Below are 26,945 nucleotides of genomic sequence, written 5' to 3' on the forward strand. Positions count from 1 at the left end.
AAATGCATAAATGCCTGGCATTGCATTTCGCTCGTGTATCTACATGGCAATTATAACAACAAAAATCGCATGTATATGTATAATCAGAAATAAACGTATACAATTCACAGAGATGTGCAATATTTAATTATGAATTATTTCCATTTTATATGCCCTGGCGACGCAGTGTTTCGCTCAAACAACGAGAAAGTATTTGGAAAATAAATCTAACGGATAAAGATAGGTGGGCGTGCCGCCGCCGGCCGTCTGATTATATACATTCATACACGAGCATGCACATTCTCCCAGATCTACAATTGAGGTTAATATACTAATAATGAAACAATTGAGAAATGTTTAAAGAAATCAGCGAAATGGATTCAGAAACGATACAGAGTAATTCTAATAACATATACCAATTGTGCCCCATAAAAAATACATTTTTAACAATACTTTAAAAAAAATATTTTGGCTAAAGCTTTATGCAACCGATGATTCATTAAGTTATTTACGTTATCATTATTAATGACTCTGACCTACATATATTCTGACTAACTTTGTTCTCAAATTAAATTTATTTAAAATTGATTTATATTTATTTTATGGTTTGCATTTTAAAGTTTTAATATTGGTCTTGGAAAATCCATTTTATGCAACCCTATAATGTTGACCACAGCTGTGCGCGTGGGTCACTTCGTGATTCTAAAGAAAATGCTTATGGCGCTGGTGACTAATGGTTGCTTAGGTGGAGTAAACATTTGGCCCAAACAACTGGCTGATAACCAGCTGATCGTTTTGCAATAACAGTCGACTTGCGAAGACATTCTGTCCCTACTGCACATTGTACATTTGTTTATGGCGAAAAGTTAAAAGGTATCCAGTGCGGGGTAGATGTGGCAACAGATCGTTAGTCATTGATCGATTGATTGGCCGCTCAACAAGACTCGTCAGTGGGCGATGACAACTGTTTACGCTGCTGATTTTGCCTTCTTTTTGCCTTCGTGTTTGCCATACTTGTTGTTGCTCTTCGGCGGTTGTGACGCAGTGGTTGTATGTAGGCGGCCCGAAGGCACTGAGATAAAAGAAGATGAATTGAATATTTTTGGTTAAAAATGGCATGATTGACCCGACAGGAAATGGTAAGAGAAATACGGATTTTGATAGGTTAAAATAAGCAGCAAATAATTTGTTTAAATGATGTGCACAACAGTTTGTTTCTGCGTAGGAGTTTGATATTTCTAATTTTTTCCTATTTTATATATTTAAGAGTTTATAAACCGTTTTTTATATCGCGAAAATGGTCGTATATGATATTTACTACAAACTAGATCCATTTATCATGTTAAATTTTCTCCCAGTGTGGCTTACGGTTACAGATTTGAGTTCTAGAAGCCATGCGACTGCCGAGGAATGCGTTTTAGAGAGCCGCTCTCTTGGCCAACTTTCTATTTATAAGTCTGATGTCTGATCGGTGCACGTAGAGAGAGAGAGAGTGGGGAGAGCGAGCTGGGGAGAGCGGATCGAGAGAACGGTATCCGTATCCGTAAGATAGTATTAAACATTTACCAATTAAGGTCTGAAACCGCCGGAGAAGAGCCAGGTAGAAGCCAAGCAAAGCTTACCGCGAGAGAAAGACAGAGGGAGGCCGAACGGAGAGCGGATGAGAATCGAGCGGGGCGAGAGAGAGAGAGCGCCACAGTGGGGCTGTTGGCAAAGGCAAATTCAACGGTAATGGCTAGCAGCAAATGGCGATGGCGCTCAGTCGACGAGCAACTTTGGCAGCGTGAGGACGCCCGTGTGGATGCGTGGCCCCGTAAAAACAACAACAAACAACCGAGTGGCAATGTGCAAAAATAAAAAATCTATATATATTTTAAATTGAATATAGAAATCCGAAAACCCACACTCGCACACACACACCAGCGCTGGGCCAGAGAGCGCGAGCGGAAATACTTAAAAAGCTGAAAAAAGTGGAAGTAAAAAAGTGGCCGTATCGGTGTGCGGCAGCTAGAAAGTGTGGCCAAAAGTGACATCACACTCCGGTCGTTTAGCAAAAAAGCAGCAGCAGCAGCAGCAGCACCAACAGCAGCAGGAGCTAAAGCATCAGGAACATACGAGAAGCCCCAATCGAAATCGAGCGGTATTCGCACGCGTCGTCGCTCAAGGTGAGCCCGCGCCCGCACCCCTCCATTAAAAGCCCCCGCCGCCATCGTGCACACCAGCCCGCGTCCAAAAATTAATCTCAACAACTGGCACGACAAGTAGTCGCCGACGAAAAGTCACAGCCAAGTATCAACAAAAGGAAATAAATTAAAAAATTGTCGCTACGCAGCGAAACGTCGACGGATTCGATAGCGTTTAGGCCAGCGGTACGAGCGGTACGGATACGGATACGATTGCGATTACGGTTACGGTCTTTTCCTGGCCAGCGAATCACCCATGAAGCCCACTATGATGGCGGCCAATCAGGCGCAAAGCAATCCCGCCACCGCCGCCGGTAATAATGTCTCACCCGGCGGTCCCGGTGTCAATATACCCGTGAACCGGGAGTACGTGAGTGGTGGCTACGGATCGCCACAGCAGTCGGCACAGTTCCACAGTCCCCAAAACGCTTACGGATCGCCCAGGCAGCAGCAGCACTTCCAGCAGCACCAGCAGGTTCCTCCAAATCAGCAGCAGCAACATTTTCAGGTGAGTGGCCCCCAGCGCTGCCTTGGCGAGGGGGGAGGTGGGACAGGCGGAGCGGGTGGCAGACGAGCGGCAGCGGCGAGAGATCCCAAGGTTGGCGCCTGGCAAGGTCGAACCCCCACCCTCCAGATCTCCCCCGCCCCCAAAAAGCCTCGATCGCATAGCTGGGACATATTCGTATGAGTGTCATGGTTTTTGTTGTTCGCTAGCCGTGTGGCAATTCAAGTACAGTGGGGATTCTAGACGGGGAAACAGCTGGTTTGGAATAATAGGAATAGATATTGTAGCATGTGATCTATGTTTACTTATAACAGACTTAACCGATTGCACCTTGTCATTATCCGGATCGCTACCATCTTCAGCCGATGGGATTCTCTTGTGCTTGCGGCGCATAGATCCCTTGCCGCCGATGCGCACCTCCTCCTCCATTTTCTTCAGCTTCTTGTAATCCATTGTTTCGTTAAGAAAACCTATCAACTTGTATGGGTAAAGTGCGTGGAAAAGAATTTTCTTGAAATGCTCACTTTGAAAATGCTGTGCTTTGCAAATAGTTAAGTAAATACGCTCGGAGATGTGAATCAACTGAGGTCCTTACGCCAAATCAAAAATGTGACTTGTGGAGCAGGAACCAACTTATCCAGCTGCTATCTGATATCGGATTGTTGTTCTGACTACAAGATTTTACTGTGATTTGCCATGATTTCCACAGGAAAAACCTAATTACTTACGGGCACGACATGTTGCTAGTTCACTCTTTAATTTAATCAAAATGAGGAGTGATTTAAATATGGACTATTAGGTCTAGTCTACTATTAAGTTAGTCTACAATACTACTACTTTTCTTTAAATTCTACAAAATCTGTTCCACAGATGCTTATAGGATGGCCAGATTTTTCTAAATACCTTGGGCATTTTCCAAATTACTATTAATGACCGACGAGCTTAACTCTTTGTTTGTGAAATATTCTGGGGAAAGTGATTAAGTTTTATTTATTTTACTGCGCTATGACACAGCGGTTTTTCCATTTGTTTCGTTCTTCGAACTGAGTCCTTGGCAATTTCGCATTGCCTTTTAGCGCTATGTAAACTCTCTAAATCGCAATATGAGTGCGGAACAATGGAAAAGTCAGTGTGGTTGCGTAAAAGCCTCTACTCACCCCTTCGCAAAGTGGCGACGGGAAATCCAACCCCCTGCGAGTGTGTCAAGTGTGTGTGCACACTCTGTTGACCTACTGGGCACAGGCTTGCAGTATCTGCTGGGGGGATGGCCAAGTTTCTGGGCTGATGTCGTGTCAAGCGCTCGTCTAGTGGCCAACGCTGCGTATGATTAATGCCGCAACGCGTGCGGAATTTTACCAGAGACAAGTAATGTACAGCTGTTTCTTTGCGGCCTAATCTAATGGCCAGCAATCCAAATCTATCACGAACGAATCGCAGAAAATATTTGAAAATTTCTAGAAGAAAACACACAAGCTAATGACGCGTTGCTCTGCTAATGCTCTCGTTCTTTCTATTTGGGCGCCGAGAATCGGTCGAATCGAAATACCGCTCTATTCTATTGGCGCGCTCTTGATTCTTCACCAGAGTCTGCTGTGCGTGTCTGTGTCTTCCGCTGTAGGTGGGCACACCGTACAGTAAACACACAATGGCACTCCATATGTGCGCATATCGGTGGAAGCAAGCCAGTTGTCTAATGGGAAGCGTGGGTGGATTTTGGTTGCTCAACATCAACTTGGCCAATGCGGGGGCCTCGGCAATGCGTTGGTGACGTTGACTATATAAAAACGTCATCACCAACTTAACGTACAGTGGGTACAAGCTAAGCTGAACCTTGGACTTTAGACAGATAACGGTGCCATGGTATCGAGAAGTTTAGGAACTACCTGTAACTGCAAAAAGGCTTTTTTAAACATACAAAAGGTTACCCATTTAAAAAAAACCTTTAGAACTTTTTAATAAAAATATGTATACATACTCGTATATACCACATTTTCTTCAAGTGCGCTTATGTAAGAAAGCCAGTAAATTATCATTAATAATTGAAGGGTATCGTAAAACAATACTAATTGTTGAAGTAAACACACGTATCTTGCCCCTACCGTTCAATTCGGAAAATGCGATACAGTGAAGTCGACTCTTTTATTTCACTGTACTTCCACAAGTCACGTCGGGTAATTGAGTGGAGCAGCGAGAGAGAGAGCGTCCTTTTAGAAGAGACTCAAAATCAGGCGACGAGCCGAGCCGAGAACTCTCGACTGTCTCAGAAACTACGAGAAGTGGCCAGAATGAGGCAGCGGATTCGAGAGTGGGCGCCATTCGCTTTAAAAGGCCTTCTCGGCCGACGAGTCGCCTCATTCGCACGTAAACAATCGGACGCAGTGCATCACGTCACCAAGCGGAAAAGCATACAAAAGCTAAAAAGACATTCAGGCTATAGCTAAATACTCGTAGAGTACACTTGTAGCGAAATAATTGACGAGCAGTGAGCAGTGCTCATTGATAAAGTAAACAAATTGAGCAGGCAAAAGGTAAGGTTCCGACATCGACATCGACATCGAGATCCATCCGCTCCCCAACAGCTGTTCATTCAGTGCCAATTGACATCACTTGTTTGCCCACACTCGTACCCAATCTATATGGTTCTGACTCACCCTGTTATTTATAAACAATTCGCCCACCGAGTCGAACAATTTGCACTCCTCTATTGCTACACAGAACAAATAGTTGATGTGAAAAAGCGATTATCTTTATTTTAAATACGATTTTAACCGGATAAAATCACTTTTACTTTCAAAACAATATTTGCAACTTTATAAACATAATTAAAATTATAAAAGTAAAAACTATTATCTGAAACGAATTGAAGAATTTTTCACCTAATGGTTAAAAGGTTAAATATAATATAAATATAAAGGTTCCGAAATAATTCCAATTTAATTATTAATAATTGCTCTCTGTTGATTGCAGCCGACCTTTGGATTCGAACCGAACATGGACATGGACAACATGTTCCCGCGCTCGCACCTGGGCAGGATGCACGACCCCTTCGCCGGCTTCGGCGACACACGTAAGCGGAGCAGTTTGCACGGTCCCAGTGGTCAAGCCCATGCTGATGATGACTTTCCATCCTATTTCGACGATCCAGACTTTGGTTTCCCCCGCTTCTCAACGATGGGCCGCCGAGGTCGAATGGCCGGTGGGGCCAACACTCACATGGACCACGATGATGACTTCTTCAATCGGCTGCCCTCGGAGTTCCGCCAGTACATCCCAGATGGTTTCGGAGGCAGACGTGGTCCCGGAGCTGCTCCTGCACCCGGACAGGTTCCACAGCAGCAACAGCAGCAGCCACAGCCGCAGTATACCCAACAGCAACCCCAGACGCACTTCCAGTTCGGTGTGCCGCCCCAGCAACAGCCAGTCTATACCGGACCAACCCAGCAGCAGGTGCCGCAGACGCCTTCAAAGCGCCTATGCGATGCCGCCATCCAGACGGAGGATCCTGCCGGTCGCTCGGAGGTTGATTGTGCCCCGCCGACTAACTTGAACCAGCACGGACTGCGAAACACTGTCGACATGGGCGTGAAGAGTGTGGCCGAGCAGGATCAGGGACTGCGATCGCACTCTGCACCTCCGCCAGAGCAGCAGCAGCAGAATCTGCAGTATCAGCAGCAACAGCATCAGCAACCGGGAGTACATAGCCAACAGTTTGGCACCCAGACAAGTCCGCCCGTTCAGGGTCAGCAGTTTAAGACCTACTATGCGCCCCACCAGCAGACGCATCCCCAGCAAAAGCAGCAGACCCCGCCGCCAGCTCCACAGACCCCGGGTGGCACCTATGTGCGCACCATTCCCATTTTCGTCGAGGGTCGCACCGAGCCCATCATCAATGCCCACAAGGAGATACCGAACCAGAACGCTCCGCCTAGTGCTCAGGCCCAAGCTCAGGCACAGGCATATGCGCAGGCGCAGCCACAGGCACACGCTGCTCCACAACAGCATAGACCGACGCCCTTGAACACCCAGCAGGCGCAACCTGAGCAGCAGGTGCCAGTTGAGGGAGCCGCTGGATTACCGCCCCAGACACCACATACCCTCAACTCGATCAACAAGATCCAGGACATTCAGCGCGACGTACTGGAGCTCATGGGCAAGGTGGAGCAGTTCAAGGGAACGCGCGAGGAGAAGGAGTACGCCTACCTGGACGAGATGCTGACCCGCAACCTGCTTAAGCTAGACACCATCGACACAAACGGCAAGGACAGCATTCGTCTGGCCCGAAAGGAGGCTATCAAGTAAGTTACCACAGTCACCAGATCCCAGTATCGAGTTTAATTAATTTAATGATTGTTCCTTGCAGATGCATTCAGGCTTCGATAAATGTGCTGGAGGCCAAGGCCGAGGAGAATGCCAGAGTGGCATCAGGAGCAGCAGCTGCACCTAGCGCAACAGCTCCAGCGGTTGACACAGGTGCAGTTGCTGCCCCAGAAGCGGCCGGCCAAAATGCGGAGCCAGTGACTCCACAGCCACAGGATGCTACAAAGATGCAGGAGCCCATCCCTCTGCCAGCACCACCAAATGCTGCAGCCGTCGAGGGCGCAGCTGCTCCGGAAGCCACTGCCGCGGAGGCTGCCACCCAGTCCGCCGCGCAGTCAGAGACAACCACAACGACGTCGGAATGATGAACACAGCGCCTCTACAAGGCGACCGTTTCGAAGCAGCTACGCAAATTAACCAAATTCAAGTGACAACAGGCGGAGGAAAGAGGCGAGTCCCGATCCCGACTCATCAACGGACAGCGACAGACTTGATTTTACTGAATTCAAAGTAAATGTGAAAGTGAATTTGATGTGGATGTGAATAGGATGAGCCGGCGACGAATCTTTGCTAGTATTTCGTAGAAGCACAACCGTACTATCTAAACATATGCAAATCTCACGTGTCGAACACTCAACACCCACTCATCCCCACACATCATAACACACACACAAAAACACCACACAGCATAGATTATAGGCTAGTAAGAGAATTAATATTGAGAAAATGTGCCTGCATAGAATTCGGAAGTTAACAGAACGAAAACGATTTGGCAACAAGGATTGCTTCACTTAAAAAGAGCTGATTATGTTTAAGCGATAGATCACCATGAGGATATTTTTGAACCTGAGTCCAGTTTTTATACGTAAATTGTACCGATGAGCAGCAACAGGGGCAGCAAGCCGCCGTATGATCTCATACAAATCTACAGCAGACGCGCTTGCTTGCCACAGCCAACTCATCCATCCATTCAACCACGCCGAGTGCACCAATCACGGCTTTGCTGCAGGTGAATTGTTAAACGAACGTAAACTCTTATAGAAAAAAAACTATGATAACTATTTATGCTACTAATTAATGCGAAAATAAATGTAGATATTGTTGACCATAAAACTGTGTTATCCTTCGGTTGCACAATTATCAAAGTTTATTATCGAAAAGGTTATAAATCTCGATCAATAATACATATACAAAAGAACCCTGGATCGGGAATGGAGCGGGCCTTAAATACTGACTAAGTGGTTACTTTGTATGTATCCTAAGAACATTTTAAAAGGACGCAACACGGCTTCGGCAATCGAGGCCAAACAATGATATAATATGTATACAGATGGGAACAACGTATGATGGGGTTGCATATGTGGCATGGATTATACGTTATATAATAATATGTATGTAGATAAAAAACAGACGCGTGATGTACGATAAAAATCTTATAGTCGCATTTAGTCATCGTTGAATCTCTTCTAGGTGTATCGCATTATTGTTCAAGAGTATGGGGTAAAGTGTTTAAGTAGCTATAGTCCGGATCCAAAATATAGTTGCTAGCTGCATTGGTGTAGATATTTAGCAAAAGGGCGTCCCAGCTGCTTGGCACTTGGGTTTCCCTAGTTGATGATCTCGACATAGTTTGCCGGAAACAGTCCATAGGTTCCATCAGGGCCCAGTCCCTGCCACCATCCCTCATCGATTTGATCGATATGCGTAATGACATCGCCTGGATCGAAAGTGATCTCTGTCTCGTCGGCTGCCTGGTAATCGTATAGAGCTCGTGCCCGTTGTCCCAGATCGCCTAAGGTCTCCTGGCAGATAAAATCGTCCTCGTTTACCAAATCCGTTACTACAAAAAACACTCGTATTGAAATATAGAACAAAGAACGGGTCATAGCTATGATTTACGTACATGCATTTCTTTCCAGTGTGCTCATGCCGCTCGACTTGACCGATTGCGACTGCTGCACGGTGACTGACACCTTGGTGCGAACCTCTTCTTCCTGGTCCTGGGAAACAGCGGTGTCTGTTTCATTGGAAGAGGTGGTCTCGTCGGGCGACTGAGACTGCAGCGAGTTTGATTTACTATGTGGCGATCGCTTGATAGTCGAGAACTGTTCGCTTTCATGGGCCAGTGGCAAATCGTCTACCGGTTGCGACTCCTCCACCTCCGCTATTGTGGAAACAACCTCGGCAGCCACCGGAGCAGCAGGAGCTATAGCTGGAGCGGGGACTACTGGTTCAGGAGCCTCTACTGGCAACGGTTTGGCAGGGGACACAGCGCGTGGTGGTGAAGGCACAGGTGCATCTTGAGGCTGGTTTTGGTTGAAGACGTTGATGCGCTGGGCAATCGAGTTGCGAGCTGGTTTGGCCGGCGGTTGCGTATTTAGTCTATGAATCAAAAGAGCAGTTTATTTCTGATACAATAAAATAGATGAGGGGCAAGGACCCACTTGGACTGAAGTTGTCCCTCGCTCGTGTGCTTTGTAAACATGGCCTTGGCAGCACCCACACGAGAGCCAATCAATTCGCGGGCCTCCTGGTTCCTCGCCTGACGCATGCGCTCCGCATCGGTCAGATTGTTGGCAAATCCTGGCGCAGTTTTCTCGGGGCTCAAAGGTTGCGGTGAACTGTTTGATATAAAAAAAGAATTTTTACTACCGAGAAGGTCAAATTCCGATGTTTTTGTTTACGTTTTGATGGGTACGTGGGCCGGCTGGAGCTTGGTGGTGCTTATGACCAGCTTCTCCCGCTCCTTGTGCTCCTTCTCCTCGCGACTACGTTGCTCCTGCTCCAACTTCTGAAGCTCTAGCCGCTTCGACTCCTTCTCTGCCTCCTGTCGTAATTTCTCCTCGGCCTCCTCCTTTTTCCAGAAGTCTTGCATAACGCTGGCGTTTAGCTCCTTGGTGGGAATGACCCGAGTATAGTTGGTTCCCACCGGCGCCTTTTGCTCCTCCATGGCGCCTCGAGGTTCCTTAAAGCTGTAGGCTGAGCTCACGGTGCTTAGCTTCTTGAGAAGCCGATCCAAGTCAATATCGTCCTCGTTCCGGGCATTGATGGTAAGGTGAGCGCCGGACAGCAAATTACTCACATCGCGGATGTGGTTGGCGCAGGTACCCTTGCGTAGAACAGGTGCGCCCTCGCCCTAAATTGGAGCACAGTCAGATTATGCGTACTTCGATTAGATAAGGCCACCGCCTGACTCACCTGCCAGTTGATGAGCAAGTACTTGTTGAGGCCCGTTTTGGGGTCTTCGATTCGGACGAAGGCGTACATAATCTTGCCGCTATTTAGGTCTTCGTTTAGCTCATCCACGCCGCCATCGCCGGTGCCCACCACCTTTAGCTCGTTGGTCTGACCCTCGTAGCCAAAGAGGGACCAGTTCGTGTCGCTCTTGTCGTCCAGCACATCCTTCCAGGCAGCCACTATTTGCGCCCGATTCTTCTCGAAGCTGACGGCCATACTTCCAGACTGACAACGACCTTGAGCAGCAAGATCTTGGCCAGCTTTCACTGGGTCGCCTTATCGGGGTGCCCTCTTCGTCAAGTGAAAGCCAACGCCTCGCGAAGACTCCAAATTTGCTTGGGTTGTCTTGTCTTAAATTTTAATTAAGAGCAGCCGCTTCACAAAGGCACACAGACGTACACAAACACAAGCAGAACAATGGGATAGCGGGTGATTGATTTTCCAGTATGTGCGAATCTCCAGCGGCTTTCCAAATCCCACACTTCCGCCTTAATCCTTCGAGTTACGCGTTCAAAAATAGGTTTAACTTAACGCTCAAGCAATTGCAACTCCCCAATTAACCAATCTGATTGGAATTTTAAAATATTCGATCGCTGGCGGCGACCCACACACTTATTTTGCAACAACAAACTAGAGCTGGAACAACAGGCGATGTCTATTCGATACTTTTAATGTTGCCACTCTGCCACTATCGATTTTTTTTACTTATAAAATTTAAATAGATTATCAAAGGTTTTAGAAAGTATCTAGTAGCATGTAGCTCGGCAATTTGAAAGCAAATTTAACTTTTACTAGATACAAAAACAATAGGCTTTGATTTACTTCATATTTTTTCTTATAGGTGTTAGTTGTAAAGTCTCAACTACATATGTCAACATTATCTTTCATTTTAATAATCACACATACTTCGAACTTATTTAATTTTTATTTTTTCTTTTTTTTTGTATCTCGATCCAAAGGAGCCACTGTTATGTGGGCTGTGGTGTTATGTACCTCTATATTTGTTTATAATCTACATTGCAAATAATATTAACAAATAATATGTTTTAGGTACATTACATTGTGTGTACATTTAGGTTTTTAGAAATGGTTTGAGTCAACGCTAATGGTATGTATGGGCTCAAGTCACCGCTGAAGCGCTGTTGGTAAGGAAGAGCAAATATCGATGTGAATAAAGACTGATGACTTCGACCTATCGATGTTACATCGACGTATCTTCCAGCTCTAACGCAAACTGAACTATTATTGCAATTATACCAAAAACCGTCGAAACCCCGCTTTTCCCAGCGCAAATCGTTAGAAGTCGGTGAAAATTAGCGAGGATAAATCGCCGTACAGTTGAGGAGCAGGATTTCAGCGAGCATTTGAAGGCGCACACCTGGCGAAAGGTAAAGTGGCTCCACTGTTGTGGCCTGATATTTACGTATATTATGTGGAAACTAGACGTCGGATGCTGACTGGCTAGCAACAATATGGCTCTGGCTGCTGTACTCGCTGTGCTTTGGTCATTGCCGAAATATTCAACGGAGCAGCCCCCGAACTCTTGGTCTGTGTGGCTCCGAAAAAAAACCAGTCCCAAGTGCATCGTGGCCCCCGCACCGCCCCGCCACCATGCACGTCCCCTCATCTGCATCCACTTCGCCAGCTTTCCGATCAGATGGCAACTGTTTGGCAGCAGGATTTCGCCTTCGTCTTACTTGTTTCAAGTCAGCCAGTCAGGCAGTCAGTCTTTGTTCGCTTTGGTTTGGTTTTGGCTTTGGTTTTGGTTTTGTTCCATTTACATATATGCCAATGCCAGGCTCGGGCGATATATCCAGTTTTTCACTTGGATATCTCGGTGTATATATGTAAGGCACACGTACGCGAGAGATGTTTGTGCGTTTGAGTGTGTGTGCGGCTGTTCATGGTCAATTTCTTTGCATTTTCAGTGTGAAACTCATGCGGTGCAGATCGAGTCGGTGCAGGAGCAGCGAAACCAAGTCCAAGTCCAACTCCAAATCCACGTCCAATCCCACGTAGAAGCGTTGAGATCATCATGGAAACGGCGCTGGATGTACTCTCAAGAGCGGCGACCATGGTGCAAAACAATCCCAGCGGTAAGTGAACAAACCGATCCGACCCAGACTTCCAGACCAAAAAAAAACACCAACTGGAGCCATTAACCAATTCCGTTTAAAAAGAGTCGACAATTTTTATGATTTCAACTTGGCCAACAACATGCCATGATGTACTCAACCCAACGGGGCAGTGGGGGTGGGGGTTACACACAGCTCTTTTATGGCTTTCACCTTTGAGCCAAGAAGACTCGGAAAGTATTTCAACAATGTGTCAGACACAGAAAAAAATAACCAACGATAATAACCAACATAAACATTCATGGGAATGTAAAGCAGTGATTCAAATGAGTAGTATTTAAATTTATAGAATTTAGAGTAATTTCTGAATGAATTTTATGAATGAACTTGGAAAACTCCACAAGTCTGCTAAACTGATAATAATCGACTTAAAGATTTAAGTATAATATTATACTTCTACCAAGCCTCTACCAAGCAGAGGCGCTGTTTGTTATCACATATTTTCATATTACATATGACCTTTGAATTCAGATTCGCTTTTGGGCTCTAACTGCTCTCAGTGTATCCAGTCGCAGACCCTTCTGCGTGCTCCAGTCATGATTCACGATTGCAACAGTGCCCCCTTTCCGGCTGACATCTTCCTCTTTGTAACCACGATCCCCCACTCAGACAGTGTCTTCCGAAATTCTACCCACCCGGCGACATCGATGAGCGCGACAATGGACGCAGGCGGATTCCTGGCCGCGAACACTGTGCGAACGCATAAACACTCGACGAATCCGAGAAATGTTTTATTTTCGTACAAAAAAACGACAACAAAACATTCCAACAAAATGAGTTTGCGTCGCATTCCGATTCCGATTTTCATAAATGTGTCAAATGCCGCATTTTCGATGGCAGAGTGCGGCAGTCGAGCGGTTGGCATATGTGAAGTATCGTCGGCCACCGGACCCGGGGACCCCTTATCAATAATAGCCAGCCAGTCAGCCAGTCGTTTTCGTAGTGCCACTGCGGCTGACGAGCACGAATTGTCGACTTGATGTGGCTGTGGATGGGGCATTCGTTCGTTCATTTGTTCGCCCGTAGTGCATATTTCTGTACTGGCGACATATCTTTTATATATTTGCAATTTGCATTCTCTGCCCACCATGCGACACACCATAGCACACCACCCAGAGCGACAAACCGCGTGACATGCCAAAGAAATGGCCGGCAGAGAGTGAGTGGCATATAGTAGTGTATGGTATTCAGTGCGCTGGATCGCAAATATGTGTATAATTGTTAAACAAAAAGGCAATTTGATTAGGCATGCTCTCCGGGTAATTGCACAATTTATAATGGGGGAGCAACGATAAGCACATAGCCCGCTGTTTGGGCTGTGATTTCGCTCCCCCCATTTGCCACTGATAACATGCAAATCATGCCTGCCCAGCCATGGCATTCCGATAATAGCCGCCCCAATTTATGTTTATGTTTGCCTCAGTTTCAGTTTCATTTTTCTGTTTCTCTTTCTGTTTATTTAACCATTGGCTTTATCAGCCATAATTCTGAATATTTGACAAATTCCGCAGCCGATATATATGCGTACAGCTGTCAACACAGCGAGCTGAATTTATGAGATAGCCCCCGCCGATACAGAAAGAGAAATGGTTCCGATGTTCGAATAAATATTTGAAGACGCCGCCGCGCGATTCGTTAGCGATTTGTGCGCGATTTTTTGGCCATGAACAATTGGCCGGCCAACAATTGAGTTCTCAATGCAGCGGCCTTAAAATCAAAATCAGGCAGTTAGACCATTTTTTTTTCGTCGCTTGTGATTTAGCGAAGATGAGCGATTTGATTGATCGGCAGCAGGCAAAATGCAAAATGTCGTTAACCTGCGCATGATTAATGGAAATTTGTCATAATCGAACGAGGCACTCGGATTCTGGATCTTCATAAATCAACCGCGTAGAAAAAAGCGGGTCGATCGGGCCGTTAATTAAGCGGCCCTTCCATTGTTTGCCGAGGAGCTAACTCTATGGCCAGGCCATAATTAATAAACAAATAGTTACACAAATTGTGGCCTGCCTGCCATCTAGCCATCCCGCCATCCCAGCCAGCCAGCCAGCTAGCCTGGGCACAAAAGAAAAATTGTGGCAATTTCGAGCGCGGCTGGCCGGGCACAGCTGGAGATGGACACCAACCGTTGGCTGGGTGAGCATGGTGCTGGGGACGGCTCATCAGGTAATTTACATGGCCTTTCAATTCTCCGTTTTGGCCAGTGCCAGTGCCAACTCTGTGGGCCAACACTCTCTTCCTTTTACTGGCAATGGCCAAACGGTGCGCATAATTGCCGCAAATCTCGACCATAGGAAAATCTAGCAGGCAAACCAGTTTGGGTTTGTTATAGCCATGGGATGGGATTGGATCGGCTCCATTTGGTTTGGTTTAGCTTGGTTCGCAGCTGACGGGCTTCGGGATGGGGATGGAGCTGGAAGTTGGGAGTTGGGAGATTGGGATGGGGACACAGATTGGGACTAGAGCATTACCTTTCTTTTTACTGCTGCTGCTGCTGGCGGTGGTGATGTTGCTTTTGCTTTTGCTGCTACTGCCGAGTCGCGAGCGACTGCTATTTATTTATTTAAACATAACATTTGCCTATTTGCCATAAATTTTCACTCTGCGCGACTTTTGCCAGCCACTCCGCGCACAGGAAGAGGTGGCAGATGCAGCGGCAGAATCAACTTGTTGCGGACAATATCGAAATGAAAGTTGTCTCGCAAACACGGCGGACTATTCTGCCCATCTATCTATCTATCTATATATACATATATTTGTATATTTATATATATATATCGGAAACTAGATTCATAGATCTGTGTTCGATTTGAAATTCGGCAAAAATGTATTGGGATTTTTCTCACGCTTGATTTACCACCGGATGATATTTTATAATGACAACTATATTTATGTTATTGTTCGTTTTGTCTATTTGCCATCGTCGCCTGTTGTTCTTGTTGCTGTTGCCGCATTGTTTTTGTTGCTATTCTTGGCAATCGAAAACCAGTTTCTGTTCAAATCGCGCGCACGCTCGAGTTTTATTTAAATTTTGAACTGGTTTGCCGCTGATTTGTGTTGTCTCCGCTGCGTATATATTATGTACCCACTAGATATATACATATATTAGATTGTTAGATTTCACAAACTGGGACTGCGGTTAAGATATAAACATAATTTGTCTTGTTGCTTCGGTATCGACAAGTTCTGGAAATTGCCGGCCACCTCAGCCAACTCACTTCATCCCATTTCATCTGTGTGTCATCATTATTGTGATCGTCATCTATGCGATCTATAGAGCGCAGATCTTCCATCAAGAAGTCGGATCTCGTTGACTTCCGCACTACACTGACCCAAATTGACGGGCCAGGCAAGGGATCTCATGTTTCTGTGCCGATTTCCAAACAACACAAATTCCAATTAGCAAAGCATTTTCCGGAGTTTTATTTCTACTATTCGGTGGGTTCTGTTTTCCTCCAAGTTTCGAATCAATGGGGCAATATTAAATTGCTGCTTAGCTGGTCATTCAGCTGCTGGTCACAGAAAGGGAAAGAAGCTTAGGAAATTTGGGTTTGAGTAACCTGTCTTTGGCCGGAATGGATAGATAAATAATGCCCAAGATGAGAGATGAGATTCTAGAAAAACATTCCGTAATCTTTTGTTGCTTAACTCTGTGTGTTGATAAATTTGGTGTAATTTAAGTGTGCAATATTTTCCATTAATTAAACAATTAAAATCATTACTTCCAAGCAGGCCTGTATTATTTATGTAGGTGCTTTAATAATTAATGTTTTAAGCGAATTTCTAGGAAATATATATAGCCATAATTGTTGTTTGGCTCAAGGGACTCATCATTAGACGTAGAACATCAACTAAATCGGTTGGGGTATTTCCATTCGACTTCTGTAAGCTTGCCCGCATAATTTAAGTAGCTTCCACCCTTTATTTTCCCCCCAAGTCAAGTTTACCCACTTTGCTCATCCAGTTTTTGCTGCTCCTTACATTACTTTGCTCTGGTCTACGATGTTTGGATTTCGGTAATTTGTTGCCATTGTTTTGGGCCAAACCAGCCAGCCGGAGTGGAGTCTTCTGCCCCCAAATGTCTGTTGGAGATCCCCCCGTTTGTTGTCATTGTTTTATACATTTTTTTTTCCTTTTGTTTGCAGTGCTTTAGTTTTTTTTTTCGTTTTTGCCATGATTGCCATTCGATTGACCTCGTTGCGCATGCGTGCGCATGTTTCACGCTACACTACAAATTTTCGCGCACAACAAACGGCTGGGATGATGAGTAAGCGCCAAAACCAAAGCCTAGGAGCACTCAATCCATTACTCAGCCAGTCAATGGTATTAGCTTGATTTCTGTACGCTACATTTTGTGATTTTTTTTCGATTTTTCGTTTCCCCCACTGGTGGTTTAACAGCTGAAAATTGCACATTTTGTGACTTGGATTAGCAAACGAGCGACGGTCGATGGTGAAAGATGGAGAAAAGGAAACCCATAAGCGGAGAAACATCGATGGATCGATCGATCGATCGGATGGAGGTTGGTGGTTGCTGGATGGTGGATGGTGGATGGCGCGAGATCAACAGCTGAGCTTGTGCAAGTCGGTTCGGGGCAGGCCAACTCGGGCCATATGATCATGGCAGCCATGTGCAAGAGTCGACTCCTCCTGGCCAGCTCAGCTCTGCTCCAAACCAATCCAATCCACTCCACTCCACTCCACTTTGCTCAGCTCAGCTCCATTCGCCTTCTCGATGTTGCCGCTGCAGTAGCAATATTCATGGGGCAACAACAGTAGTGGTTGTACTACAAATCGGGCGTAAAATTTCATGGGCCTGCTATTGAATTAGAAACGAGTTTCTGTTGCTATTGGTTTCTGCTTTCTGCTGCCGCTGTTGCTGCTTCTGTGCCGTTTTCTTGCCGCCAAGTTGCAGTTGCAGTTGCAGCAATGGTAACTGCTGTTGCTGCTGCTGTTTGGACGGACTGATAGACCGAGAGACGGACGAGCCGTGGCCTGAACTAAGCCAAACGTAGTCGAGCCAAGCCCCAAAGCAGCCGCAAACATGTAGTACCGTCGACCTATTGTGTGCCTTCAATAACAAACGCAAACAGCGCTGCGAACATCTTGGCTATGTGATGAGCTTTGTCCTGGGGCTATTTGCATTGATTTCCCAGGGAAACTGCAGTCTTCAGTTGGGCAAATTTGGCGTAATTGAAGTTGATTGATTGTAGGTCATTGTCATGTTTTAGTGCCTTTTTTCGAACAAAAAGCCCGCATTTAAAATTTATCAAACATCTATTGCTCTTATCAACTACTTTTTTTATTCTGATTCTTATGAAAAGTATATAGTTTTCTAGTCTTATATATTTATTTTGATAATTATTCATTGTATTCTTGTTATGTAAACATTCATTTAAACATTCTTGTGTGCTGACCTTAACTAAAAGTAATACGTGCTTGGAGTACCCGGAATCGGTTGCTCCGCAATTCAAACTATTTCCTTTGGATTCCTAAATGTATGTGGCTCTAAAGCAAATCATTATAGAATTGTTGTTATCCGGACAGCGTTTGTTTTCGTTTCCCGCCCAAATTGTTGTTTGTTTATCATTGGACTTTATAGAATTTTTAAAAAATAAACGGAAGCTATTATCCTAAAATGTTAGGAATTTTCAACAATAAAATACATGATACAATGAGAAAATTTTATGGATTCTATAATAATATATAACATTCCAATCTTTCCATAAGACTGTTGGAAATTTAAGGTATTTTGTTAAAATTCTTTCCCAATTATCAATGTGTTATAGTTTGTTTTCAAAAACTGGGCAGATGCTTATACTTATGTTTTAGAAATTGGGTGTTGATCCTTTTTTGAAACGAAAAAAACTCCAATTTGTGTTATTAGTAAGGATTCTAGGTATTCTATTGTCGGTGTGACTCGGGCAAACCCTGATTTTCCTAGTTTGTTGTCATTTTCGCAAGCCCGCTTGCAGTCCTCACTCACATACACACATATATAACCAACAAGCGGTGGAACGTAGGTAGTTCTGCACGCAGCTACAAACTTTGCTGGATTTACGCTGGTTTGTGGCAAAACTCTGGGTAAACATTATAATGAGCCCAATGCAGTGACCGGGCCCAAAACAAAAGAGCGTTGCAGACAACATGAAAGAACGCCCACACCATGTGCTGCTTGGACCCGACCCGACCCGACTGGCCCTACCCAAAATCGCAGTTCACAGCCAGAGCAGCCACGGAGCACCAAGAGTTCGCGCGGACTGTAGCCAATTCCCAATTGCTGCCATTTCGTTACCCTTTTGCCCAATTTGCCAAGCATCAATGGGGCAACGGGGCGTGGCGGCCGCATCCTACGGACGGATATACAGACATTGGACCCCTTTCTTTGCCTGTCTTTCAGTTGTACTTTTTTCAATTACCAAATCACCAAAAGCAAGCAGAGATCCGAAATCCGTTGAGAACTCCAGCGAACGTCGGCGAGCTTCGGCGAAAGAGAGGGCCAAACCCAGTCCAGTCCAGGCCAGGCCAACCAGAGTCGAAACGGAAATTGGTAAGAGGAGAAATAAACGAAAAACAACAAGGGACGACAACTGGCGCAAGTGCAAATGGCTCTAAAGAAAAAAAAAAAAACAAGAAAAAAGCCCCCAACTCTACAGATCCGATCCCCCCGGTTTCTTCAGAGACCCTAAGACCCGTGGAGACTTTTGCAGCCCAGCGAACGAGCGCAAGACGAAGACTGGCGAAGAAACCGAAGACGGAAGACAGAAGACTCGGCCGCGGCTTCGGAGCTTCGAAAGCCCCCATATAATAATAATAATACAGCAAGCCCCAGTCGCAATCTTCAAGTCGCCGTTCGCCGACGATCAGTTTGAGTTTGGCCGTGGAAGCCGCCAGTTCGGTGTCGCGTTGCTCAGTTGCTCAGTTGCACCAGTTGCCCAGTTCCTAATGCTATATAGCTGATATAGCTATAGCCGATACCTTGCTATTCGTACTACGATTTGTGGCGTGGAACGTGCGTCCAGATCGGTTCGTGTGTGCCGCCCCGTTCCGTTCGTCGGTCTCTGAAAGCGAAAACTGGCGCTCAAGTTCAGTCAGCGATTTGTCGGTTTCTATGCAAATCATTACTCGGAAAAGAAACACATATAACCCAGAGACGACAGAGTCGGGGACAGAGCCGCCGTAACAACAAAAGGCAGAAAAAGCCAGAAAAAAGAGCGTGCTATTTTTATTTTGCTAAATGTCGACTCGAGGCTCACGTCGCCGGAGCAGAGCCAAAGTCTCCGTTTCAACTGGCGAGAGACTGTAACCCGAGTCGCGGTTCGCGCAAAAAAAAAAAATAAATACAAAAAAAAACAAAATCGCAGAAGAAAAAAAAACCAACAGACAAACAGAAACAGATTGTATCTGTATCTATAGTCGCGACTTGCGGCTCGTTTTGTGTGCGCACATTCGTGTATCTGTATCTGCCGCCGAGCGCAAAAAAGTAATCATAAACTGGAAGGGAAAGAAAAACAAATAAATAATAAAAGAAAAAAGAAAAGAGTGCCGCTCCCCAGCATCCGAGGAGTACTTCAACTGATACCGATTGATAGATACCGCCCCCAACTGCCGGCCAAGGCGTAGTGATTTGTGAATCAGCTGAGTCGGTTTTTCGGCGGCGACTGCGGTGTGGGAGGATCGATCCCCCCAGAGATTTGGATCTAGAAGAAGGAAGTGGCTAGATAGCGCAGCTAATTGAGAATCCATCAAGTTCGCGTAGAATGGCTCTCCGCTTAGATTATCGTTGCTTACTGGATGCCTTCGAGGATTACTACTACCACAAGGAGATCCAGCGTTTGGTCGCCGAAACCGCTGGAGGGGCTACAGCAACATCTCCCGCCTCATCCGCCTCCTCGACGGCCTCCATCTCATCTGCATCCTGCTCGAGTGGACCCTCCACTTCCTCCAACGCCTCGTCCGCGGCCAGTTCGCACGGTTCGTTGGCCCAGGTGGCTACTGCCCGAGCGGCCGCTGCTCTGGCGGACCAACAAGCACTGGCCAGCCAGAGGGCGATGTTCTACAATGTCCAGCATCCTCAGCAGCTGGAGCAGCTGCATGCGTTGCAGGCGGAGTCCGGCAATCAGCAGATGCATCCGCAGGCGAACGCCGATCCCAACGCCTCCTCCATGGCCAACAGTCTACTCTGGCAGCCATGGCGAGATCTCCAGCAGGCGGCCGCCATGCATCATCAGCTCTACAGGCAGCAGCAGCAGCAGTTGCAGTTGCACTCAGGTTCGTTTGTCAGGGCGACTTCAAAGAAATCGACTCGCGAAAATCCCCCAACTGACTGACCTCGCGGACTGAAAGGTTGAATCTGTCACATACGGGTGATCTTGCCAGTGAAACTTGTTACAATTCATTAGGAAGATTGCACATGAGGCCACAATGGCAGGGGACAGTTTGTTTCTATTCTTTCGAATGTGGGATCCTCTTCTCCGTAATTCCACGTTTCGGATTCGTGTAGTTTCGGTAATTTCTCTTATCATAACATTTAATTTATTCCGTGCTTCTTCTGGGAAGTAGTGTCTAAATGTTCAGGGTTCTACAACGTTGTTACGATTTCTTATAACGATTATTAATAGCCATCCTGTCGGTAAATGGTACGCTTCAATTTTAAGTAAATAAATATCAGAATTGTTTGTGACAATTGTTTATCACGACTGTGTACTTAAATGAGTTTAAACTCAAGTATAAAACTTCTTAGAATACATTGAAAGAGGTAACACCTTCTGTCAGTTTTGAACTACAGAAATGCAATTTTAAACTATAGTAGAAACATTTAGAAACATCTAAAGCTTTGAACCTTTAAGTATAAAATCTAGCATAAAAAAACCACAAAGTTCTTTGCATTTAACCCAAAGTTTCCTATGACAGCATAGGGGGAGTTATTGTTACCTGATTTCTAGTTGAAATCTCATTACAACAAGATCTTTGATTACAGTTTTTAAACCAAACAAATAAGAATCCGAAACAAAGACAATATTGTTTATATAAACTCTTTGCGGACCAGAGTTTTGAAATATTACGAACATCTTGTAAAAGAGTATATATTTGTATATCACTCAAACTCTTTCCACTTCTCGGGATGACTGTCCCTTGAAGTAAACAACACGTGTGGTTCTAGGTTACCACATAATATGTTCGCAATTATCTTGGATGGAGGCAGGCAGGCAAAGTGCAGCGAAGTGCAGGGCAGTGAAGACCACGTTGCTGCACCTGTTGCTCACGTGGAGGCTACACTCATTCGCCTGATCGGTGCTGAAGTTCAATGGATCGGCGAACGTGCCCTTTCCTTTGGCCACATGGCCATGATAAGCACTCACCCACTGCGCTCATGAATGGGATATCGGAAGCGATTCGCTAAGCCTCGCTCTATCAGTTAGTGGGCGGCGTGTGGCCAGGACGTGGACGTGAACGTGATGACGATGGGATTGGGACTCAGACGCAGATTGGCAACGGCAGCGAACGCAATCGGTCACGCCGGCTGCAAGAGCGTATCGATGGCGTCTCCACTCGGCTTGTGCCAACTGGAAAATTGGTAATGAAATTGGCAACACTTTTACTGCGCTACCCCGTCGCCAACGATTGGCTTCGGGCTCGAATTGGCAAACGAGCAGACAAACACACTCACACTCCAGTTCCACCGCGTTAATTGGCGACATTGCACAAATCACACAAATGCTTTCAATTACATGGCGACGCCAGGCAAACACAAAAATCACTGGAAAAAAGAGCAGCCCGAGAAAGAGCAAAAAATGAGCGCCTGTTTAAACATTAAACCTCCATAAAAAAATAAAAACGATGAGGTGGAACTGGGGCTGGCGGGGGGTTTGGTGCTGGAGCTGCTTGGCTCGACTCGGTTTTGCTTTGCTTTTGTTAATTTGTTGACATATTAAAACCAGATTTGCAATCAACTCGGCCAGCGGGTAATGCGGCGCGGGCATAGCGGAAAGTCTGGCAGGGATCGGGGGCTTGGGGATCGGATCCGTGGTTACGGGCATGACTCACGAGCCGGCGCGAGTAAAGAAAAATAAACGTAAAATATATAAATAATGAAAAACGCCTGCGATGGCGGTGACGGTGGCGGCGGCGACGATGATGGAAAAATAAATATGTACACAAAGCTACAAAAGCTACAACAACCAGAGCAGCAACAACTTGTTTGCATAAGCCACAAAATGCTGTTCCCATTGCTATTGCTATTGCTTTGCAGCCATTTGTAGTACAATCTTACACTCAGGCCAAAACTTATAAGCATGCAAGTCTGCTTGGGTTTTGTCACTCTCGCGCCGTCTCTCTCTTTCCGCCTCGGTCCCTCTCTTTTGCGCGTTCCCTTGGATCGGAACCAGATTTTGGGATCTCACTGGGCCGGCTTTCAAATCGCCAGACAGCTGATATATCACCTCAGTGGTGAAGAAGTTAAGATTGGTCCACCGTTACCGGAAATTGTGAAATGTCTCGCCTGAAATAATGGTTCGATTTGTTTGTACAATAATAATGTACTCTGATTTTTATGGGCAAACTTTGTAAAATACTTATATTTATTTTAACATCTACTATTATCAATTGAAAAGTTTATTATTCGCACAATTTTACTGAACTTATATCGTTAGTAATAGGAATATTATGGGAGTAATGCTTTCTATGTAGTTTCTATTCACAAAACATTGAAATGAAGGCAAATAAATAGATAATATATAGGGATCTCTTTAAAAATCGACAATTGGGTATCAAAAACCAATGAAATATCCCTGTATAGATTAAATACTATATACGAATTATAGCAATTGGTCAATGCTGCAGACATGATGACAAAACCTTAAAAACAAATGTATACTTTGGTTTCTTAATTATTCAACTTTGCGGTTGTTCTTTATAGCTTATTCAAGTTGTTCTTTATTGCTTTAATTCATTTTACAAATGCCAAAACCTGGTTTCTACCTTTAAATCGTATGTTTTTTGTCTTCGGAGTACAAGCTAACTGTCACTACTTCCTACATCGCCTGGATCCCACGACTGTCCCTTGCTTATATCATCGATGTAACCCCAATTCGAGCTCCCTTTTAAGAACTCCCCCCTAAATTTCGAATCGGTCTGCCATTCAATCGACTTCCCCTTTATCGCCAATTAGCCGATACAGAAATGATTAAAACGCTGGCAGCAGAACAAATAAACAATGCCGAGAGGATGCTGAAAATGCGGTGGCGGCGAAGGTGAGATAGGGAGCTGCAGACCACAATCCGCAAAAGAGGGGGAGCCTCAAAAAGAAAGCTTAATGTTCCAACTTCCATGCTCCATCCTCCATGCTCCATCGTTGTCGTTGTCGTCTTCGTTGTTGTTTTCGCTGTCGAACCGCCGATCCCCCAACAGACGGCGACGTCCGACGACCGGAAATGTGCAATAAAATTTGAATGTTTCTTTATTATTATCATCATCCCCATCATCATCCGCTTGGGCCCGAGCCCAAGCCCAAGTTCGCTCCCAGCCTCCGTGTTTGTTGGTTTTTAATGCCTCTTGGCCTGCAACTCCAACTTCTCTGCCTCCGCCTCCTCCTCCACCTCCTCGTCATCCTCTGCGCCCAGTGCTCCACTCGGGACAGACCAGTTTCTTGGCTCCTCTTACTGGTGCTCCTCTGCCTCGCCGTTTTGGTTGGACTCGCAGAGGTAGTAATATATGGCAGCCCCGCAGTGACGTTGCCAAAAACAGGACAACGCTCCCGCCTGCTCCAACCACTCCTCCTGCTCCTGCTCCTCCGCCAACGCCAACCGCCTCCATACCAGCCAGTCAGCCAGCCAGCCATTCATTCATTCATTCATGCCTGGGTTCCTGGGACTGCAGCTACTCCTCCTCCAAACGGGGTTCTCTGCGCTGCTCGAAATGTGCAGAAGTCGCCCGACTGGTTTGCCTGCCCCTTCGATATCGGCCGAGAAACTGGGTTCTGGGACCTGGCTTCCCGCTGCCAGCCTTTTGCTTTATTTATAAACTTGGTTTCCTGGCAAGCTGCAGCAGCAGCTACACTGAGCGCCTGGAGCGGTTGGATCTTTCATCCCGACGGGATGCCCACGCTCCGTTTTGGCCGCTTCCCACGCCGGCAGCTCGGTCAATCGCCCATTGGCAGGCCAGGCACGTTCCTGCGTTTCGCTCAGTGTAGGCCAGGCCCAGACTTTAATGCACACACACATACAACCCAGGCGAACTCGAAAAAGAGCGTAGACCAAACGAGTTTTCGTAACCAATTTTGTTGCTGCCTTGGAGTTTCGATTGTATGCTTTTTCTGTTGTTATTATTTATTTGCTCGAGTGTGTGTGTGCCGTTTTTTATTTTTATTCATATTTTTTGCCGATGACGGCTACGTCTTCTTGTGCATAATTTCTGTGCTGCCTTAAGCTCTTCCTCCTGCCCGCCGCTCTTTGCCGCTTGGCGACTTCGGCAGCTTTTGGCAGAGGTTCATTCAAAAAAACGAAAGACTTAGGCAACAAACTTGCAGGACAGAGCGGGCCAGGGGGCAGAGATTTGGATACATAGACGCAGGCAGGCGATCGGGTGGAGGAGAACCTTTGTAGAGTCAGCCTCGCCTCAACTCCGACTGATTCATTACGCCCACTCATCGACCGCATAATCGAAGCCAAGACGACAGACACGTAAACCGCACCGAGCATTGGTGAATCGCTAGCCAGACAAAACCCAAATCAACCGCAAAGCCACAGCAAATTTATGGGTTTTAATTGAAATTCGATTTTTGTTTATTATATGGACATGGACTATTACTATTCAGAGGGCTAGCCAAAAAGATGGCCAAAACTGATAACTCGTTTTCCTGAAAATCGTTTTTGACTCTTGATGTTTCTTTTTTCTCCTTGCAGAGATGCGTGCGACGTCCAAGGTGCTGACCACCACCAAGTGGCGACGCGAGCGGCGTCAGCGGAGTGCCGGATACCAGCCGCACGAGGCAGGCAACAGCGAGAGGGAGCGGGAACGGGAACGGGATCGGGACCGAGAGGATCGCGACATGGACAGTCCCATTGACATGTCGGTGACGACGGGAGCTCTGAAGCAGAGAGCCTCACCGCCGCCTCCCTATCGCGAACCCTTGCCTGGGACCAACTACGCGGCCAACAGCCGACCCAGCGTCATTACCCAGGCTCCACCCAAGCGAGAACCACCGGAGCAGGCCCACTCTACAGGTGAGAAGCCATCTATGCACATTAGTGTCAATGATCATACTAACCTGCTCTGATTTGCCTTGCAGATATGGCGATGTGCGACATTGACGAACACTTCCGACGCTCACTGGGCGAGAACTATGCTGCCCTGTTCGCCAAGAAGTCACCGACGCCTACGCCAACACCCACGCCCTCGCCAAGTGGTACTCCCAAGCAGCAGGTTTCGCCGCTGGCCTACGGACTGCCTTCATCAACCAGCACAGCGGCATCGCAGCACTACCAGCAGCAACGCTCGCCGCTGGCCAAGTCGGGATGGGCCATTCTGGAGCCCGAATCGCTGCAGCCGGAACTGCCGCCGCCGCAGGAGGAACCGCTTCCCCTGTCGCTGGCACTGCATCGCACCCAAACGCCGCCATCGCCGCCACCTTCGGCCACGGGATCGGCACCAGCGCTACCCACGGCCGTCAGCCAGGTGATGGAGGCAGCGGTGGCGGGCAGGCGGATCCTGGACACGCCACACCACACGCCGCCGAGATACAACACGCCACCGCCTCCACCGCCGGCTTATGGAATAGCCGGAACCACCGTAGTGGCGCCGACTTTGACACCGACTCCAACTCCGAATCCGACGCCATCGCAGATTCCCACGCCCACGCCCAGCATGCCGGCCATCATTCGGGTGAAGGCTGAGCCGGGACTGGCGGCCGTGGCTGCCTCCTCGACGCAAACGCCGCCCGCTTCGCCCACCTCGTCCACGAATATCTCGATATTCACCAAGACTGAAGCCTCGGTGGACGACCACTTTGCCAAGGCGCTGGGCGAAACCTGGAAGAAGCTGCAGGGCGGGCACAAGGAGTAGAGGAGGAGCAAGCGAGCAAAGCACCCACCAACCCGCACACCACCCGATCCCGATCCCAATCCCCAACAGAACTCAAAACAACCCAACCCAAAAGCAACCCTGATCCTCAACGATCCAACTCAAGAGCTGTTTTTATTATAAATATTTCAAACTACACAATTAACGTTTAAAGATCTCATGCTGATGTGAACGGAAATTCTTCAACTGCGAGTGTATTACAAGTTTCTGATATAATGATTTTATTGAATATTGATAACGGTTAGCGCGCGGATATAATTATATATATATATATGAATATTTACATATATATGGATAAATGTGTATGACAAAGTGTATACGTACAAGTGACAAAATTTTGTATTCTTAACGCTTAGTTGGTAGAGACTAATCCTTAATAATATACCTATTAAACATAAGTAAACAATCCTAAAAAGTCTGTCTATTCATTCACCGAAAGTGGGAAATAAATTGCACAATTTCAGATTTTGAATTGCACATTTTGAATTTTCAAATGTCTGTTGGGCAACTA

General features: G+C 46.3%; 3 protein-coding genes across 7 annotated transcripts; 2 read left to right on the plus strand and 1 right to left on the minus strand.

Annotated features, from left to right (window-relative positions):
* Positions 1 to 1,704: 1,704 nt before the first annotated feature.
* Positions 1,705 to 8,097, plus strand: LOC6737968 (BAG domain-containing protein Samui). 4 transcript variants are annotated; one of them, XM_016171429.3, is made up of 4 exons: positions 1,705 to 2,670; positions 5,635 to 5,734; positions 5,813 to 6,962; positions 7,028 to 8,097. In XM_016171429.3, exons 1-4 carry the CDS (start codon positions 2,419 to 2,421, stop codon positions 7,347 to 7,349), a joined length of 1,824 nt encoding a protein of 607 aa, XP_016031714.1. In that variant the 5' UTR covers positions 1,705 to 2,418; the 3' UTR covers positions 7,350 to 8,097. The 4 variants fall into 4 exon arrangements, with proteins under 4 accessions (XP_016031714.1, XP_016031715.1, XP_016031716.1 ...); XM_016171432.3 differs by lacking the exon at positions 1,705 to 2,670 and adding an exon at positions 5,177 to 5,195; XM_016171430.2 differs by having other exon boundaries at positions 5,635 to 6,962.
* An 11-nt stretch (positions 8,098 to 8,108) lies between these two features.
* LOC6737969 (drebrin-like protein) lies at positions 8,109 to 10,872 on the minus strand. Its single transcript, XM_002084749.3, has 5 exons — positions 10,183 to 10,872; positions 9,669 to 10,120; positions 9,429 to 9,605; positions 8,888 to 9,366; positions 8,109 to 8,824 (listed from the first exon to the last, which is right to left on the minus strand). Exons 1-5 carry the CDS (start codon positions 10,435 to 10,437, stop codon positions 8,592 to 8,594), a joined length of 1,596 nt encoding a protein of 531 aa, XP_002084785.1. The 5' UTR covers positions 10,438 to 10,872; the 3' UTR covers positions 8,109 to 8,591.
* A 524-nt stretch (positions 10,873 to 11,396) lies between these two features.
* On the plus strand, positions 11,397 to 26,849 carry LOC6737970 (extensin). Of its 2 annotated transcripts, XM_016171433.3 has the most exons (4): positions 11,397 to 11,609; positions 12,150 to 12,317; positions 25,258 to 25,578; positions 25,644 to 26,849. In XM_016171433.3, the coding sequence occupies exons 2-4, from the start codon at positions 12,257 to 12,259 to the stop codon at positions 26,414 to 26,416; spliced, it is 1,155 nt and encodes a 384-aa protein (XP_016031721.1). In that variant the 5' UTR covers positions 11,397 to 11,609; positions 12,150 to 12,256; the 3' UTR covers positions 26,417 to 26,849. The 2 variants fall into 2 exon arrangements, with proteins under 2 accessions (XP_016031721.1, XP_002084786.2); XM_002084750.4 differs by lacking the exons at positions 11,397 to 11,609; positions 12,150 to 12,317 and adding an exon at positions 18,354 to 20,626.
* The last annotated feature ends 96 nt before the right edge of the window (positions 26,850 to 26,945 follow it).

This window comes from Drosophila simulans, chromosome 3L (assembly GCF_016746395.2).
Source record: "Drosophila simulans strain w501 chromosome 3L, Prin_Dsim_3.1, whole genome shotgun sequence".
NCBI lineage: Eukaryota > Metazoa > Arthropoda > Insecta > Diptera > Drosophilidae > Drosophila > Drosophila simulans.

Coding starts and splice junctions, on each gene's coding strand:
- LOC6737968 (XM_016171430.2), top strand. CDS start 2,419: ATGAAGCCCACTATGATGGCGGCCAATCAGGCGCAAAGCAATCCCGCC. Junction 2,671..5,634: donor AGCAGCAGCAACATTTTCAG/GTGAGTGGCCCC, acceptor TGTTGATTGCAG/CCGACCTTTGGATTCGAACC. Junction 6,963..7,027: donor GCCCGAAAGGAGGCTATCAA/GTAAGTTACCAC, acceptor TGTTCCTTGCAG/ATGCATTCAGGCTTCGATAA.
- LOC6737969 (XM_002084749.3), bottom strand. CDS start 10,437: ATGGCCGTCAGCTTCGAGAAGAATCGGGCGCAAATAGTGGCTGCCTGG. Junction 9,606..9,668: donor GCCCACGTACCCATCAAAAC/GTAAACAAAAAC, acceptor TATATCAAACAG/TTCACCGCAACCTTTGAGCC. Junction 9,367..9,428: donor GAGGGACAACTTCAGTCCAA/GTGGGTCCTTGC, acceptor TTTGATTCATAG/ACTAAATACGCAACCGCCGG.
- LOC6737970 (XM_002084750.4), top strand. CDS start 20,116: ATGGCTCTCCGCTTAGATTATCGTTGCTTACTGGATGCCTTCGAGGAT. Junction 20,627..25,257: donor GCAGTTGCAGTTGCACTCAG/GTTCGTTTGTCA, acceptor TTCTCCTTGCAG/AGATGCGTGCGACGTCCAAG. Junction 25,579..25,643: donor GGAGCAGGCCCACTCTACAG/GTGAGAAGCCAT, acceptor TTTGCCTTGCAG/ATATGGCGATGTGCGACATT.